Genomic DNA, 19,932 nt, shown 5'->3' with positions numbered 1-19,932 from the left:
ACTATATATAATTTGAAAGCTTACAATCTCTAGTTTACATATTTGGTGACTGATTTTCAAAATAAATGACAGAGGAGCCACAATTTATCAATTTGCAACAAGAATATGTTCACACTCCTCAGGCGTGTTCAGACCTTTATTTTGAAATAGTGATGAACATGAAAAATCATGAAAGAATGGTAGAAACCTCAGTTTGTTTTCATGCCAAGAGTTCAAAAGATAGCATCCGTTCAATTCTTTTAGAAAAAAATGTCTGAAAATGTTTTAAATATGAAGAAAACAATAATAGATTCAGCATTAGTGATGTGCAGCGAGCTATAATGCACATACGTGATCTTCTGTGTTTCTTAGAGGTTGAGTTCATTTCAAAATCTGCCAAACTTCCAACACTACTTCTGAATAGGATGTCTACTTCATAAATTGTATGAAAATTGTAAAAATAATGGTTCAGACTCAAACCACATATGGAGATGGAGGCCCTTATATGGGCAGTGATGTCCACTAGTGGAGAAGTGTGGTACTGCGCCCAAACTACATCTCACTGAACGCTCATTTACTGAGATATCAACCTAACATTTGAAACACAACTTGTTCAGATTTTTGTTTTTTTGAGTCCACCAGGTTTTGAAAAAATATATTTTATATAAAATATGAATAATAAATTTTTAACATTGTACATTTTCATAAACTCAAACTTCTATAACTTTTTTCTGTTCAACTTTCTTAATTTATTTCACTTCTACACTTCTTTTACTTCACTTTCACTTCTTTCACTTAGACATCTGTCAAATGTACTCTTTAAAACAAGACCAATCTTACATCTATATTCCAAAGCATTCTTGAATTACAAACATTTAAGTTAGAAATGTGCATTTTCATGTCTATTAAAAAAAAAAAAGGGGGGGGGGGGGCGCTTGATAAGGGGTTAAAAATTTAACTTAAAAAAAGTTACATAATTTCATGTTTATTGTTATAATTTTTTTTGCAAAAATATTATTTTCAATTTTTATATGAAATATATATTTTCAAAAACATGTTTTACTCTAAAACTGTGAGAAAATCAAAGCCATAAATCTAAACAAGTTAAAAATGTAAGCCTGATATCTCTGTATCTCTATATGTTATATAATGTGCTTTCCTGTATAATATTCTTGATATCCTGGATAATACACTGTATGGGTCAAAATTATCCATTTTTCTTTTATGCCAAAAATCATGAGGATATTAAGATCATGTTCCATGAAGATATTTAGTAAATGTCCTACCGTAAATATATAAAACATGTATTTGTGTGAGTGAATGCAGCACAATCGTGAACATAAATGCACAACTTTAAAGGAGATTTTCTCAATGTTTACATTTTTTTGCTCCTCAGATTCCAGATTTACAATATTCATATCTCGACCAAATATTGTCCTATCCTAACACACCACACATCAATGGAGAGATTATTTATTTAAATTTCAGCTGATGTATACATCTCAGTTTAAAAAAATTGACCCATGTGACTCGTTTTGTGGTCCAGGGTCACATATTATATACATAATAAATCATTTAGAATAAACACTGCAATATTCAACAACAACAACAAAAAATCGAATTTGAGTACATTCTTTAATACTTTTTAAAATGATGCTGATAATGCGTTTCATTTTCAAATAATGCTACGAAGTGCTAAAATAGGATTTATTATTTCGATGTATTTATTTATTGTTTATATAACAGGAACTTTTTTTATTTATTTAACGAACAATCAAAAATAAAAATAAAATATTTTCTTTCTTTTGATTTTGAAGCAAAATATGATCTGGATGTTGTTGTGCAATTTTTTTTTTAAATCGCTGCATCCCTACTAGTGTATAACATTGAGAATGATGCTAATTTGGTTGAAATCTTGAAAGGAGTTCATGTAAAGTTCACTTTTTTATGTTGAGTCACATTTGATATCAGGCATTTATGGCTCATAGTGAGAATATGAAGGAAAAAACAGCTCGGTTTTATTCAAAAATGTGCAATTTGGTGAGGATGCTGATATTTATATGAAATTCTAATGCTTGTAATGTAAATCATCAATGATATTTTTATAACAGTATAGCATAAACTGCATATCAAAATTTAAAATAGTGTTTACATGGTTTCTACAGAAATTGTGTAAATTAGTTTCAATTAGTTTGTAACTGATACAGTGAAATTGTGCCTTTAATATTATTATGGAAAAGCCCATTTTACAAGAAAAAAAATCATGATTTTGTAAATCATAATGACATAGAAAGTCGAAATTAGACATACCAAATCAAAATTATGACATAAAACGTTTGAATTATGACTTAGTATGTCATAATTTCGACTTTTCATCTCATACTTGACTTAGAATGTCATAATTTCGACTTTCTATGTAATAAATATGACTTAGTATGTCACTTTCAACTTTCTATGTTATAAATATGACTGAATATGTAATAACTTCGACTTTTAATCTAATAATTTTGTTAGTATGTCTTAATTTCTACTTACTGTTAATACATGACTAATTTCGACTTTCGATGTTATGAATGACTTAGTATGTACTAATTTCTACTTTCTATTTCATTAATATGACGTTGCATGTCACGATTTCGACTTTTCATCTCATATTTGACTCACTAATTCAGACTTTTTGTGTCATAATGGTTTTAAAAAATAATGATGTTTCCACTAATTTAACGGAAATGGGCTTCCTTGTGATACAACATATGATACACTATTAAATCCCGGAAACAACATGTGACAAAACTGGTTTCATACTGTACCTCTGCATGAGTTTCACACACACTGTTTTGCTCTGGAATAAATATGTGTGTGTATGTTATTCTCAAACGCTTCTTCTCTTCCTCGAAGTGCGCGCGTATTTGCAGCACGTCACGTTTTCCGGGTATCTCTTAAAGGAACAGTGCTACAGGTCAATCACCGTTTCACAAATAAGTGATGTTGTCATAGCCTTCTACTGTTTTTTAGATTGCGCACATGATGCAATCATTTGCCTTTAATTACCAGAGCACATCAGAGGAACTTTATCTTGCTGCAAAAGCCTGTTCAAAGGTTAGTTTGACATCTCCGAGCCAACATGGCGTCATCATGCGTCCAGTTTCACGGAGCCTGGGGTCTATCCCACTGAAGACCAGGCCACTGCTGACTGACAGTGCGCACCATCATGGCGGAGGCAGGACAGACGGAATCAGAGCAGGTAATCAGACAGCTAAACAAAACAAGCATTTCGCGTTTTATTCTCATCTGAAATGTATTTATGAATAATATTTCGCTCTCTCCAAAAGGACATCGAGAGCAAGATCGAAGAAACACGACAGAGGTTTAAAAGCGAGTATATTGAGGGTGAGTTAGCAGTACGCTAAGTTCTCAAGCTTCACAATAACATTAATCACAGAAGTCTTGATCTCATATTTTGCTTATTAATTCAGATATTAAATATGAAAAATTATCCCCAATGACATTTAGGACTTTTGAGGATCACTTGTCATTCATTAAATCATTATAAGGGCAATTGTTTAATATTTCATATCACAGCTGTTGGATTCAACTGTCAGTCAGAGATCAAAATTCATGTTTTAATCATATTGATTTTTGTTTTGCTGTTGTAAAAGTAGCACTATTAATGAATAAGTAGCAATACGTTCAAAAAGTTAGTCTTACAGTCTTTGCATATATTGTTTTATGATATTTCCTGGGATGTAACGTTAGTATGGAAATACTCTCATGTAACGTTACGGTTTTAAAAAATGTCCTTAGTTTTATAACCATATTAACTTGTATTGTGCAGTGTCAGAGTAGTGTGTTTAAAATAATTTATTGCTGTGATGCAAAGCTAAATGTTAAAGTATATTAAAAAAGAAAAAAACAATATTTTAAACTGTAATAATATTTCACAATAAGTACAGTTTTTTTCTGTATTTTTTGATCAAATAAATGCAGGCTTCTCTCAAAAACATTAAAAATAGTAATGTTTCCAAACTTTTGACTGGCACTATATGTATGTGTGTGTGTGAAATAAATAGCGATGCACCGATATGAAAAGTTTGGCCGATACCAATAACCGATAATTCTTTATATTTGAAAGCCGATAACCGATATATTGGCCGATAAATCTAAATAAAAAATTGTATATAATTTTTGAGAGCCTGATTACAAAGACAAAAGCCATGAGCCAAACACACAAATATAATGTTCTCAGTATAATTTTATGTAGCCGATATGACAGACTTGCGCTGCACATTACTGCATTTTCCTTTTTAAAGTGATTCCAATCATATTTCAAGCAATTTAAAACCATCATGTTGAACAGTGCGCATCTGAAGTGTCTCAGCTGAAGGAAATAATACATTATTCTTATTTATCAGCTTTAATATATCAGCCAATTTTTCTTATTGGGCCGATAACGATATTAAAAATCAACATATATAGGCCGATACCGATATGGTGCTGATACGGTACCGATATATCGGCCGATACCGATATGGTGGTGATACGGTACCGATATATCGGCCGATACCGATATGGTGGTGATACGGTACCGATATATCGGCCGATACCGATATGGTGGTGATACGGTACCGATATATAGGCCGATACCGATATGGTGGTGATACGGTACCGATATATAGGCCGATACCGATATGGTGGTGATGCGGTACCGATATATCGGCCAATACCGATATGGTGTCCGATATATCGTGCATCCTGTGTATTTACTTGAACTAGGGCTGGGCGATAAATCGATTTTATCGATTAACTCGAGTGTGTAGTGTACATCGATGTGTTTGAATGAAAATCGGTTTTCTCTATAATATCCGCCGACGCTCCCCTCTGGGCTTCCGTAGTTCCGAACGCGCTCAGCGCGTTTGCCATAGAGCTACACAAATGTGCCAACATGGCAAATGAACAAGACCGCGGCTGCACAAGCACACCCGCCAAAAACATTTACTAACTGAATCGCATGGCTGCCAACTCTCACGCATTCACCGTGACTCCGTGAGACTCACGCAGTTGTCACTTTCCACTCGCTCTCACGCCTCACATCCTTTTTCTCACGCAGAGAAAATCGCGAAGCAAAGAGGACGGTGACACCGACAGAGAAGGTTTACGGTACTATTGATATAAAACAAATTCTCAGCTCTCAGATTCTGTCAATTTAATTACAAAATTCAAACAATAAACACCGTTTTGGTGCTTGTAAATGTGACGTGACAGATCGCAGACAGATCTCAGTTCAAGCGGCACGTGAACCGGTCATCTGTTGCTACTAACTTAGTTAATATAAATAAACACGAATGATCAATAGGTAATTTGAAAGATACAGTATGTAATGTAATAAAATCGATAGATCAAGTGTTTTTCAACCGCGGACAGAGGTCCATAAACAGCTGGAGAACAGTCGGGTAACGTTTACCTCAGGAAAGCCCTTTAATGACCATAGCACGTTAGTTGGACTTAAACAATTGTCTGTAGAGAGGAGTATTTCGCTAAATATGATAACTATATTACATTTTTATTATATTTTTACCTATAACATAAAAATATTATAACGTTGTCATTGTAAAAAACGCATTAAAATAAAATTGAGATGTTATTTTAACCTTTAATAATAATACCAGCTGACGCTCTGTATACAGTAGGTGCCTTTTTTTGGGAGAGAACAATTAACAACACATTAACGTATCTACTTGTAGGCCTACCTAATATTTATCCAAAGGAATCGATATTGAATCAAGATCAGAATCAAATCACAAGAATTGAAATTGTGAGCAGTAATAAAAACAGTAGCATACAGTCAGTGTACCATGTAAACATTGTGTTGTCACTAAACTTAATAAAATTCTGTTTAGCCAACTGATGCAAGTTTTTTTTTATTTTATTTTTTTACATTTACACCCATTTTATGTTATGTTAGGTTATTATGTTACATTTTCACTGTTTACAAAGGCAGGGCCTCCCATCTTGGCTAGCTAAAACTTGTTTTAAACAATTTATTTGTCATCTGCAGATTGATTTTAAATAGGGGGGAAAAAAATCGATTTAAATCGTAAATCGGATTTTTTATGAAAAAATCGGGGATTTTTTTTTTAGGCCATATCGCCCAGCCCTAACTTGAACTAATTAAATAAAATAAGCAACTAGTTGTAACCCTGCTCTCCGTCACTAACTCGATCTCAGAGTCCCAAGACAAATATGACAGCAGAGACGTGGAGAAGCTCCTCAGGGACGATGCTCTGCTGGAAGCGTACCTCACATGGAGACAGTTCGTTGTGGACGACGCCTTGAAGATGATCGACGAGAGCTTGCAGTGGAGGAGAGAGTTTCAGCTCAACGGTATGTGTGTGTGTGTGTGTGTGTGTGTGTGATGCTTTTTCACAGAAACGGCCTGAATGAGGAAGTTACTCACATGCTCAACGGTTCCTGTTGTGTGAATCTCGTGAAAACAAACACGTCCTGGCCACATTTACCAAAAAGAAAATTCAACTTCCTTTTGGACTAATGCCATCTTTTGCCGTGTGAAATTATTTGAATGACAGTTTCCAACCCCATAAAACTATTTCTGAAGTATGTCATAATTTTGACTTTCTATGTTATAAATATGAGTCAGTTATGAGATGATAAGTCGAAATTGACATAGTTAGTATGTACTAATTTCATCTTTCTGTTATAATTGACTTAAAAAGTCAAAATCATGAAATACTATATTAAAAAGTATGACTTAGTATATCATAATTTTGACTTTTCATCACATAATTGACTTAGTATGTCAATTTCATCGTTCTATGTTATAAATATGACTGTCAATTATAAGATGAAACATCGAAGTTCCTTATGGATGAATATCGACTATATACTTCGTCTGTTGAACATTTATAGAGATTTACCGAATGGCAATTGGATCATAACGGTTCTGTGCTCCTGAGAAACCGTTCCCCATAGTTCACCTTCCACTGAAGACACTTGTTGTGTGTATTCTGAGCTGATCTCGAGCGACACAATCCTCTTCTGTCTTTCGTCCTTCAATCCCTCAGTGTTAATTCAGTCACTTCAGCTGATCTGTGCAACTTTCATTTCCACCAAACCAAACCAGTCAGTGTTGATCTTCTCATCACATGTCCACTGTGTTGCAAGCTAAACTGATAGTGTTGTGATGACTCGAGAGAATGTGATGAATGAAAGGTATTTAGTGTTTGTTTTCTTCTTCTTCCTGCTGTAGATCTGGTGGAGAGCAGTATTCCCCGGTGGATGTTCGAGAGCGGTGCGGTTTACCTTCACGGATACGATAAAGAAGGAAACAAACTCTGTAGGTGGAGTTTAATCCTCCTTTGCATGTTATAAACACCGTTCTTAAAGGAACACTCCACTTTTTTGGGAAATAGGCTCATTCTCCAGTTCCCGAGAGGTAAACAGTTTTACCGTTCAGCCGATCTCCGGGTCTGGCGGTAGCACTTTTAGCATAGCTTAGCATGGATCATTGAATCTGATTAGACCGTTAGCATCTCTCTCAGGAAAATGACCAAAGAGTTTCGATATTTTTCCTATTTAAAAATTTTCTTCTGTAGTTACATCGTGTACTAAGACCGACGGAAATGAAAAGTTGTGATTTTCTAGGCCGATATGACTAGGAACTATCCTCTCATTCCTGCGTAATAATCCAGGAACTGCTGCCGTACAGCAGCGCAGTGATATTACACAGCGCCTGAAAATAGTCCCCAGCTCGGTAACTTCCAACGTGACCGGCACTAAGTGTGTAATATCATTGCGCTGCTGGTAGGAAAAATATCTAAACTCTTTGGTCAATTTTCTGAGAGAGATGCTAACGGTCTAATCAGATTCAATGATCTATGCTAAGCTATGCTAAAAGTGCTACCGCCAGACCCGGAGATCGGCTGAATGGATTCGAACACGGTAAAACTGTTTAACTCTCGGTGAGCTGGGAAATAAGCCTATTTCCAAACAAAAGTGGAGTGTTCCTTTAATTGCAATAAAACGTGCTTTCAGAAATTCAGTGGAAAAATGTTGTGGAAATCATGCCTTAATTATTATATATAATTAAATATATATATTTTTTTTACTTATTTTTTACTGATTTATTTCATTTTGAATCTACTTGACTACAAAAACATACAACTTTTATTTTATATATATTGTTTTCTTCCTTAAAACACTTATTTTCAACGCTTTCATGCCATTTCAGAGCTAGTAGATCAGCCAGAGTAAAGAAAATTCAAAATATTTTTTAAATATTTTTAATATAACTTGTATATTAAATTCCATATATAGTTAGTATAATTTATAATTCAGTGCAACTTAATAATTAAAAAATAAATACTTCAATATATATATTAAATTCTATTAAAAATCTAAATTATATATGTGTGTATACGCCGGCGCGTTAGTCGAACGCTACTTTTACATGCCAGAATAGAACCAGATTTGAGAACTCTTGGCGCCACTCGCCCAGGTGCGCTTCAGTGTTTCATACAAAACAATCACAAATCACTTTGTGACATTCTGAAAAGCTGTGCATAGATTACGGCCACTGGAAACATAATCATAACTTGAATTCGCCGTGCCATCTCTCATCACACGAGCGGAAGCGCGTGTGTATATATATATATATATATATATATATATACACACACACACACACATTATATAAACAAACTTTTATGTTAGATGCGATTATTCACAGTCTTAGTGTAAATGAAGTGCTTTTATTACAAATGCAGCATTTACTTGCACTGAATTTCCACTGAAAAATCACTAAATGAAGACTCTCTCTCTCTCTGTGTGTGTGTGTGTGTGTGTGTGTGTGTGTGCGCGTGTGTGTGTGTGTGTGTGTTGTAGTCTGGTTCAGAGTGAAACTCCACGTGAAGGATGCCAAGACCACAGTGGATAAGAAGCGGTATGTGGCGTTCTGGCTGGAGCGCTACGCTAAACGAGAGCCAGGAATGCCACTGACGGTCGTGTTCGACATGACCGAGTCCGGAATCAGTAATATAGTGAGTTATTATTCGCTCTACTCCACATGCTCATCAAATAAAATTACCACAATCAGGTCTAAAAATGCATCATTGAATTTGCACGAATAATAAAAGTTTGTGTTTACATAATATATGTTTGTGTAGTGTACGGTGTATAATTATGTTGTATATATAAATACACACATGCATGTATAAATTGTATAAATATTTGCATATTTATACATAATTATATTACAGTGGTCAACATTGAAAGTGGATAAAAACTTTTTAAACAATTTGAGTTTTAAACAATACCCGTTCTTGTCTTAGGACAACTCTGATGAACTTTTTTGATCCACTTCAAATGTTGACGACTGTGTGAAGCTGTTTATATATGAATAAATAAATAAAATCTTAAATGTATGTATGCATATGTGTGTATTTATATATACATATTATACACTGTACATAACTTTACAATAACTTTCATTGTAAACACAAACATTTATTCTGGATGCGATTAATTGTTGCCCAGCACTACAAATAACATTAATATTTAGAGCATTCCTCTTTCAAAAGAGCATGAAGCTCACATGTCTGGAGCCGCACGGGTATATCTGTGGCAATAGCAACTATACATCGTACGGGTCAAAATTATCCATTTTTCTTTTATGCCAGAAATCATGAGGATATTAAGATCATGTTCCATGAAGATATTTAGTAAATGTCCTACCGTAAATATATAAAACATGTATTTCTGTGAGTGAATGCAGCACAATCGTGAACATAAATGCACAACTTTAAGTGTCACCGGCCCACCGGTGGGCCCAAAGTCATTACATATTTAAAACAGTAATATCCTATAATAAACCTAAACTAATATTGACAAACTATATATCATTTGAAAACTTACAATCTCTAGTTTACATATTTGGTGACTGATTTTAAAATAAATGACAGAGGAGCCGTAATTTATCAATTTGCAACAAGAATATGTTCATACTCCTCAGGCGTGTTCAGACCTTTATTTTGAAATAGTGATGAACATGAAAAATCATGAAAGAATGGTAGAAACCTCAGTTTGTTTTCATGCCAAGAGTTCAAAAGATAGCATCCGTTCAATTATTTTAGAAAAAACGTCTGAAAATGTTTTAAAAATAAAGAAAAAACACATATGGAGATGGAGGCGCTCTTATATGGGCAGTGATGTCCACTAGTGGAGAAGTGTGGTACTGCGCCCAAACTAAATCTCACTGAATGCTCATTTTCTGAGATATCAACCTAACATTTGAAACACAACTTGTTCAGATTTTTGGCTTTGATTTTTTTGCAGCTTTAGAGTCACACAGGTTTTGAATATAAAATATGAATAATTACATTTTTATATTGTATATTTTCATAAACTCAAACTTCCATAACTGTTTAACTTTCTTAATTTACTTCTACAAAAATCTGCCAAATGTCTTCTTTAAAACAAGACCAATCTTACATCTTTATTCCAAAGCATTCTTGAATTACAATCATTTAAGTTCAGAATGTGCATTTTCATGTCTATTTAAAAAAGGGGGGCGCTTAAAGGGTTAAAGGAGATTTTCTCAATGTTTACTTTTTTTGCTCCTCAGATTCCAGATTTTCAATAGTTGTATCTCGACAATTATTGTCCTATCCTAACAAACCACACATCAATGGAAATCTTATTTATTCAACTCTCATGTGATATATAAATCTCAATTTCAAAAAATGTATCCATGTGACCGGTTTTGCCGTCCAGGGTCATGTATAATAGTTCAGAATTAGTTAGAGTGCATGGATGTGCCTCACATAAACCGATGAAGAAAAGTGAACCTCGTTTGTTGTGATGAGTCTTGGGCCGTTGTTGACCCTCTGGCGGTCATTATCTGTATTATATAAGTGTGATTATATGAGTCGAAGGTGCAGAGGGACAGACGCCCTTCAACACTTCAACACTTGCAGATTAACGTGGCCTTTAAATCTCTCCGGTCAATCACACTCGCTTGCTTAATCCGAGAGAACGTCCTGTCAAACAGCAAATCTCCTCGTCTCATGTTCCTGCGCCGAAGCGGAGCCCAATCAAACCTTAATTACTGCTTATCTTGTGTGACTGTTAATGGGTTTCGCATGTTTATAATATGAAGGACTGTCATGTGGAAATGTCTTTACTATGAAGACTAGGAGTGTAACGCTTCTCTGTAAAATACAGTCAAACCAAAAATTACACCAGATATCAATAAAATTCGTATTTTTTTTGCAAAGGATCTGAACATTATTCACATTTGGCACCAAAATTACCTCAAAATATGACTTTTTGTACGATCTCTAGAAACACAAAACCTGCAACTCTTCATTTTGTGTCTCGCTGCGTCTCTAATGTTGATCTTATACGTTATAAAGAGCCTAATGTGCTTCCGGCTATACATTTCACTCACTTTAATTCTGATTCTTGGGGAATTTCTTCAGATAAAAATAGTTTAAAAGTCAAGTCACCTTTATTTATACAGCGCTTTTTACAGTACAGAGTGTTTCAAAGCAGCTTTACAGAGATAACAGCAAAATAATGCAACAAATTTGTTGTAAAAAATTATTAATTTAGTTCATTTATATATATATATAGCCGCTCTGGAGAAAACCGTGATGCCATCGTCCAGCTCAGTTCAGTTCGCATATAATGATCAATAATATTGCTGAATATTAAATTAAGCCAAAAGCCGAAATGAAAAAAAGTTTGTTTTCCTCCAAATTATACCGTGACCATGCCAAGTAAATACATATTCCATATAAAAGCCGTTCTGTTGTTTTCTTGTAATAAACATTCATTGGACAGTCAGTAATGCAAAGGTTGTGGCTTCCAGGAACGCACATGGAGAGCAAGTGTAAGCGCAACAAGAACCGGAGCTAAAGGTTACTCCAGCGTTCAGTAAACACCAGCGTTGCACAATCTGCTCAGATCAGAACCGGTGTAGCACACAGTCTAGTAGTGATCATGTTGATCAGTGTGTGTGTTCAGTGCTGTGGTTACTGGTTAGATTTGACCCCAATGGTGACCTTTAGCAGTTAGTTAACTAATGGATTAACGGCTGCTTCACAGTTTAACATGAGGTGACGGTTTAGTCTGGATGAAGTGGGTCAGTACAAACACTCACTGAAATACATTACAATATTCAACAATTCAATGAGAAATGCTTGATATGTGTGACCCTGGATCACACAACCAGTCACGAGCCGCACGGGTATATCTGTGGCAAATATGTATATATGGGTCAAAATTATCCATTTTTCTTTTATGCCAAAAATCATGAGGATATTAAGATCATGTTCCATGAAGATATTCAGTAAATGTCCTACCGTAAATATATAAAACATGTATTTTTGTGAGTGAATGCAGCACAATCGTGAACATAAATGCACAACTTTAAAGGAGATTTTCTCAATGTTTACATTTTTTTGCTCCTCAGATTCCAGATTTTCAATAGTTGTGTCTCGACCAAATATTGTCCTATCCTAACACACCACACATCAATGGAGAGATTATTTATTCAGCTTTCAGATGATGTATACATCTCAATTTAAAATGTGACTAGTTTTGTCATCTAGGGTCACATATTATATAAATTTGGTGGTAAATTTGGATTTTTTTTCTTCTTTTTTTATAATTCCAGTGAATAAAATGCTTTACAAACGAAAACGTTTTTTTTTTCTATCTAAAACTTAAAGACCTCCAGAATCCATGTTTTATAATTACTAGACAGGCAGTTTGGCTCACTACTAGACACAGACAGATATATTTACCGCGGTATGAATGCTATAGCAAAATTATAGTATACACCATTTCATCTATAAATTATAGACATTAAATCAATTAAAAAAAATTAAAAACTTTTGGAGAAACATCACGAAATTTGGCACATTTATTGCAAATGAACTGAACATTATTCACACCAAATTTAGGGTCTCTACTTAAAACTCTCTAGCGCCACCATCAGCTTAAATTATGCCTTAAATATTTTTTTTATAATTATAATTTCTGACTCTGAAGAATTGGACAAATCCCGCCCGGCAACATAAATCTGCTGTTCTTGACTGTGTGTTGCTGCGTCTAACGTTCTTTCCCATGTTCTTCTCTTCTAGGATATGGACTTTGTGAAATATATCATCAACTGCTTCAAAGTGTACTATCCAAAGTTTCTTTGTGAGTGTATTTGGTTTATTCAACCTATTGTTATTGCAGACTTGATGAAAAGCCAATAATTTAATCAAATGTAACATTCTTTTTACAAATCAAAATAAAACTTACTAAAAAAGATGCCAATGTGCTTATAAATTATTGAAATGTTGGTAACACTTTACACTTCATTAGTTAGCATTAGTTAATGCATTTACTAACAACGAGCAATACAATTGTTACAGTATTTATTAATCTTTGTTAAAGTCATTTAATAAAAATCCAGCTGTTCATTGTTTGTTCATGTTAGTTCACAGTGCATTAACTAATGTTAACATCAATATTAACTATGATTAATAAATGCTGAAGAACTATTGTTCTTAGTTTATGTTAACTAATTAACCTTATTGTAAAGTGGTACCAAAATATTAACTTAAAGTCTCAGGGGACTTGTTAGCTCAAAGAGATTTGGCTGATGAAAAGATGTTTGGGAATCTCTGTTTTATAGAAAGAAATTTCCAAAATGTCCTCATTTTACATATTTTAACTTTCCATACTCACTTGGTTTGTTTAAACATTCATGTATTTTCTGTTTAAATCACAGCCAAAATGATCATGTACGAGATGCCCTGGATCATGAATGGTGAGTTGTGATTGGTTGATAAATGACAGATCTTTGTAATGATGTTCATTTGTCCCATCACTGAACTTGCTTAAGCTGGACTGTGACGCTATTTTCTTCTGGAAACAAACTCTGTTAATAATAATATAATATTAATAAAGGAGACTTGACTAACTTGTGTTGTGTGTGGCAGCCGCCTGGAAGATCGTGAAGACGTGGCTCGGCCCGGATGCCATCAGTAAACTCAAGTTCGTCACCAAGAGTGACATCCAGACGTACGTCGGCCCCGAACACCTTCCGCCGTACATGGGAGGAACGGTACGTGAATATAAGAGGAGGATTACTTTGGAACTGGGCTTTGCCACAAATTTCACGTTTTCCATTTTAATTCACAAGCTTGCAAGTTATTTTTCTATCTAACTATTAGGGCTGAGCAATAAAGGGGGGGGGGGGATTTTGGGGGTGAGCAGATTTTGTGACACACCGTTTTGTGTCTGTCCCTTTAAATGCAAATGTATTGCTTGAATTTTGTTATAAAATTGAGAGTATTTGAAAACATAGCAAAGTCTGTCATATAATATTGCGATTTATTGGATGGAAAGCGCGCTACAAATCATGTTTAGGGAAGAATCAATATTTTCAGCCCAGCCGTAGTGTTAAAGTCAATCATTTTATTCCTTAAAATTCTCTGATCACCAAAATTACATATTTAAACGTTTTTTTTTTCCTTCTTCATGCCTTAAAATATCTTGAATGTAACTCGACACCCTTGCCTCATTTAGTATGCGCGGCTCTATGAATATGCAAATGAGCCCCGCCTCCACTCGCTCACTCACTCAGAGATCCACTGGTGGACGATCACACGTTGATCTGATTGGTCAAGGTAGTGTGTGACGTCAGAAACACCAGCGATTTCACACCGTGTGTTTGAGACTGTCTTTGGTTCACTGCAGTTTTAAGCAGAAAATACTCAGCAATGCTGTCCACTTATAAACTTACACATGGTGTGTGTTAAAGCAGATTAATAACACCACATACACACCTAAACTACATTAAAAACTGGATTTTCACCACAGGGGGACTTTAAAGTAAAATATGGCTTTAAGATTTGTGGTAATATTCTCTTGTTTTATCTGATAGGACCAATTCAAGTACAGTTATCCGCCTCTCCTGGACGACGACTTCCAGTCTCCAATCTGTGAAAACGGACCAATCGTCAGCGAGGATGAGAGTGACATCAAGGATTTAGAGTCCGACTCCAAAGAAACTCTCGAGTCCAGTTTCAACTCGGAGCAATCCATCAGACCGAAGAAGGTACACCTCGTTTCCTCACGTCCAGGGCACATTTCCCCCACAATCCAAAGAAATTATGTTTTGCAAGATTATTTTGCAATGCATTTTGCATTTTTGGAATTAGGCAAAAAAAATATTTTGATGATATGAAATTATATTTTTGCAAACTTTTTTTTTTTTGCATAAGCACATTTTTGGATCGTGGTTAAAAAAAAAAAGTGCACAAAATATTAACTTAATTTTCCTGTGAAACTTTACAATGCGGTTTGTTAACATGAACTAACGATAAACAATACTTCTACAGCTTTTATTAATCTTAGTGTGTGTTCTACATTTACTAATACATTATTAAAATCAAAAGTAGTTTCTGTTAACATTACTTAATGCAGTTATTAATTAATGCAACATTAATAAATGCTGTAAACTATATTGCTCATAGTTAGTCCATATTAAAAAAATAGACCTTATTGTAAAGTGTTAAGTGTAATTTATGCAAAATATGATTTTCTTTCTTTTGATTCTGAAATGTGGCCCGGACATGTCCTCCTCTCTGCCGGATTTACAGCGGTTGCTAACAGTGATGATCTTCTTACTGTTTGAGCTTCTGTGCTTTCTTCTCTTACTGTGGATGAAATCATGCAGTAACGCATGCGTTTGCTTCTAAATCAAACTCATCACAACATCTGCGAGTTGAAATCAGAGCATGCTAATGCTAATGCTTTAGTGACGCGGCCGAGACCTGGCAGTGAGATGATCATCACATGTGATCAGATCAATATCAGGAGAAGCGACTCCTGACTAGGGCTGGACAATATTTATAATACAAACAATAATACAATTTGTGATGTTTTTCAGCATTTGGACAATGTTCAATGATAAATAGCAGTATTTACACATGTATATTTTTTTACTAAAACATAAAAGTTTTTAACAACACAAACAAATCATCAAAACATCTTGTTTTTAACTTGGAAGAAATATTGCAGCTGATTCACACGCTCAAGTGTTGATAAAAAAATGTATGCATGAAGCTGGAATAAAACATTTAGATTTTTTGTCAAAAAGCAAAACGTTTTTTTTTTTTACACGTTGGTGGGAAAGAGTTAATTTTTGTGGTTTTCTTAATGTGCTTTTGTCATTTTATTCGTTTTTAAAAATATATATATTTTTATGTTTTAGTTTAGTATTAGTTTATTTATTTCAAGTTAATAATTTTAGTACTTCAACTTAAACATCAGTTTATTTCCAGGGCAATTTTTTTTATTTAGGTTTAATTTATTGGAAATTTTTTTTTTTTTCAGTTAATAATTTTAGCACTTTAACTTAAACTGATGTAAGATTATTCTCAACATTTTTTTTTATTTTTTTTAAAATTTAAGTTTTTCAACTATTTATATTTTATTAAATTTAATTTCAGCTTTATTTAAATGAACACGTTTTTAAATGGCTTTAGGTTTACGATACTAACCCGATGCATTATCCGTCGTCATCACTCTGATCTGATCAGTTCTTCTGTTCTGTTAGCAGACGTGTTGATTGACGTCACATGAACATGCTAATTACGATAGCGACGGCTAATACGCTCAAACATCTCCTTGATCACTGCAGATTCATCATGTGACTCTCAAACTCTCAGCATGAGCTCACAGGTTCAGATGATTGGTTTGTGATCTTCACTCATGTTCAAGTGTAAAGGCCCGTTCACACCAAGAGCGATACAATACTATATTAGCGGCTCACGAATCACGATGTTGTTCTGTTTATTCTGTAAAGGCTCAAGCTCTTTAAAGCAGGATGGATTCTGATTGGCTGTCAATGTTTTTATCGTTCATCAGCTGGAAAAAATCTTTCTGAAAATTATTCCAACGAAATCGTTTCTCTGTGCCGTTATTGTTTAGAACTATATCTTTATGGTTATCGTCCTTTGTGTGAACAGGCCATGAGGCTGCACGATATATTGGGAAATATGTATATTGCGATATGGCTTTGTGCGATTGTCAAATACAGGTAAATATATGCGCTAGCGGTTTCAGATTGTGTCAGAATGGTTTGGTCCATATAAAGTCAGAATTGCGTGATATAAAGTCAGAATTGCGTGATAGTCGCAATTGCGTGATATAAAGTCAGAATTGCGTGATAGTCGCAATTGCGTGATATAAAGTCAGAATTGCGTGATAGTCGCAATTGCGTGATATAAAGTCAGAATTGCGTGATATAAAGTCAGAATTGCGTGATATAAAGTCAGAATTGCGTGATAGTCGCAATTGCGTGATATAAAGTCAGAACTGCGTGATATAAAGTCAGAATTGCGTGATATAAAGTCAGAATTGCGTGATAGTCGCAATTGCGTGATATAAAGTCAGAACTGCGTGATAGTCAGAACTGCGTGATAGTCAGAATTGCGTGATAGTCAGAATTGCATGATAGTCAGAACTGCGTGATAGTCAGAATTGCATGATAGTCAGAATTGCGTGATATAAAGTCAGAACTGCGTGATAGTCAGAATTGCGTGATATAAAGTCAGAATTGCGTGATAGTCAGAATTGCGTGATAGTCAGAATTGCGTGATATAAAGTCAGAACTGCGTGATAGTCAGAATTGCGTGATAGTCAGAATTGCGTGATATAAAGTCAGAATTGCGTGATATAAAGTCAGAATTGCGTGATATAAAGTCAGAATTGCGTGATAGTCGCAATTGCGTGATATAAAGTCAGAACTGCGTGATAGTCAGAACTGCGTGATAGTCGCAATTGCGTGATATAAAGTCAGAATTGCGTGATAGTCGCAATTGCGTGATATAAAGTCAGAATTGCGTGATAGTCGCAATTGCGTGATATAAAGTCAGAATTGCGTGATATAAAGTCAGAATTGCGTGATATAAAGTCAGAATTGCGTGATATAAAGTCAGAATTGCGTGATAGTCGCAATTGCGTGATATAAAGTCAGAACTGCGTGATATAAAGTCAGAATTGCGTGATATAAAGTCAGAATTGCGTGATATAAAGTCAGAATTGCGTGATAGTCGCAATTGCGTGATATAAAGTCAGAACTGCGTGATATAAAGTCAGAATTGCGTGATATAAAGTCAGAATTGCGTGATAGTCAGAACTGCGTGATAGTCAGAACTGCGTGATAGTCAGAATTGCATGATAGTCAGAATTGCGTGATATAAAGTCAGAACTGCGTGATAGTCAGAATTGCATGATAGTCAGAACTGCGTGATAGTCAGAACTGCGTGATAGTCAGAATTGCATGATAGTCAGAATTGCGTGATATAAAGTCAGAACTGCGTGATAGTCAGAATTGCGTGATAGTCAGAATTGCGTGATATAAAGTCAGAATTGCGTGATAGTCAGAATTGCGTGATATAAAGTCAGAACTGCGTGATAGTCAGAATTGCGTGATATAAAGTCAGAATTGCGTGATATAAAGTCAGAATTGCGTGATATAAAGTCAGAATTGCGTGATAGTCGCAATTGCGTGATATAAAGTCAGAACTGCGTGATAGTCAGAATTGCGTGATAGTCGCAATTGCGTGATATAAAGTCGCAATTGCGTGATATAAAGTCAGAATTGCGTGATAGTCGCAATTGCGTGATATAAAGTCAGAACTGCGTGATAGTCAGAATTGCGTGATAGTCGCAATTGCGTGATATAAAGTCAAAAGTCAGAATTGCGTGATAGTCAGAATTGCGTGATATAAAGTCAGAACTGCGTGATAGTCAGAATTGCGTGATAGTCAGAATTGCGTGATATAAAGTCAGAATTGCGTGATAGTCAGAATTGCATGATAGTCAGAATTGCGTGATATAAAGTCAGAACTGCGTGATAGTCAGAATTGCGTGATATAAAGTCAGAATTGCGTGATAGTCAGAATTGCGTGATATAAAGTCAGAATTGCGTGATAGTCGCAATTGCGTAATATAAAGTCAGAACTGCGTGATAGTCAGAATTGCGTGATAGTCGCAATTGCGTGATATAAAGTCGCAATTGCGTGATATAAAGTCAGAATTGCGTGATAGTCGCAATTGCGTGATATAAAGTCAGAACTGCGTGATAGTCAGAATTGCGTGATAGTCGCAATTGCGTGATATAAAGTCAAAAGTCAGAATTGCGTGATAGTCGCAATTGCGTGATATAAAGTTGCAATTGCATGATATAAAGTTGCAATTGCGTGATATAAAGTCAGAATTGTGTGTTATAAAGTCAGAATTGCGTGTTATAAAGTCAAAATTGCGTGATAGTCAGAATTGCGTGATATAAAGTCGAAATAGCATGTTTTAAAATCAGAATTGCGTGATATAAAGTCAGAATTGCGTGATAGTCAGAATTGCGTGATATAAAGTCGCAATTGCGTGATAGTCAGAATTGCATGATATAAAGTCGCAATTGCGTGATTTAAACTCGCAATTGTGTGATATAAAGTCGCAATTGCGTGATATAGTCACAATTGCGTGATATATAAAGTCGCAATTGCGTGATATAAAGTCGCAATTGCGTGATATATAAAGTTGCAATTGCGTGATATATAAAGTCGCAATTGCGTGATATATAAAGTCGCAATTGCGTGATATATAAAGTCGCAATTGCGTGATATATAAAGTCGCAATTGCGTGATATATAAAGTCGCAATTGCGTGATATATAAAGTCGCAATTGCGTGATATATAAAGTCGCAATTGTGTGATATAAAGTTGCAATTACGAAGTCGCAATTATCTTTTAAAATGTTTTATTCTGTGGCGGAAACAAGCTTCCATAAAATCACCCCATTCATTCTAGAATTATTCATTATTTTCAAATAGAAATATCCAAGTCATCATTCCTGTATTTTTCATTTCGCAAA

At 34.8% G+C, this 19,932-nt stretch overlaps 2 protein-coding genes across 8 annotated transcripts in view; one reads left to right on the top strand and one right to left on the bottom strand.

Moving 5' to 3' along the window:
* fancb (FA complementation group B) overlaps positions 1 to 19,932 on the bottom strand; it is a 48,077-nt gene that overhangs the window by 15,361 nt on the left and 12,784 nt on the right. For 2 of the 6 annotated variants that reach the window (XM_079618763.1, XM_079618765.1), the window contains exon 2: positions 6,912 to 7,296. The exons of 1 other annotated variant lie outside the window; for it this stretch is intronic. In XM_079618763.1, the coding sequence (XP_079474889.1) occupies positions 6,912 to 6,930 (19 nt within the window). In that variant the 5' untranslated portion in view covers positions 6,931 to 7,296. Of the gene's footprint in view, positions 1 to 2,789; positions 2,903 to 6,911; positions 7,297 to 13,970; positions 14,090 to 19,932 lie in introns of those variants that run through there. 3 more of the 6 variants (XM_079618764.1, XM_079618767.1, XM_079618766.1) reach the window with 2 other exon arrangements.
* The window catches only part of mospd2 (motile sperm domain containing 2), a 32,849-nt gene continuing 15,807 nt past the window's right edge, over positions 2,891 to 19,932 (top strand). For both annotated transcript variants that reach the window (XM_079618770.1, XM_079618769.1), the window contains exons 1-9: positions 2,891 to 3,223; positions 3,312 to 3,369; positions 6,205 to 6,360; positions 7,244 to 7,330; positions 8,878 to 9,032; positions 13,140 to 13,200; positions 13,778 to 13,816; positions 13,989 to 14,113; positions 14,936 to 15,109. In XM_079618770.1, the coding sequence (XP_079474896.1) occupies positions 3,191 to 3,223; positions 3,312 to 3,369; positions 6,205 to 6,360; positions 7,244 to 7,330; positions 8,878 to 9,032; positions 13,140 to 13,200; positions 13,778 to 13,816; positions 13,989 to 14,113; positions 14,936 to 15,109 (888 nt within the window). In that variant the 5' untranslated portion in view covers positions 2,891 to 3,190. The remainder of the gene's footprint in view (positions 3,224 to 3,311; positions 3,370 to 6,204; positions 6,361 to 7,243; positions 7,331 to 8,877; positions 9,033 to 13,139; positions 13,201 to 13,777; positions 13,817 to 13,988; positions 14,114 to 14,935; positions 15,110 to 19,932) is intronic.

This window comes from Phoxinus phoxinus (assembly GCF_949152265.1).
Source record: "Phoxinus phoxinus genome assembly, chromosome: 7".
Classification (NCBI taxonomy): Eukaryota; Metazoa; Chordata; class Actinopteri; order Cypriniformes; family Leuciscidae; genus Phoxinus; species Phoxinus phoxinus.
This window is presented reverse-complemented; position numbering and strand designations above follow the sequence as displayed.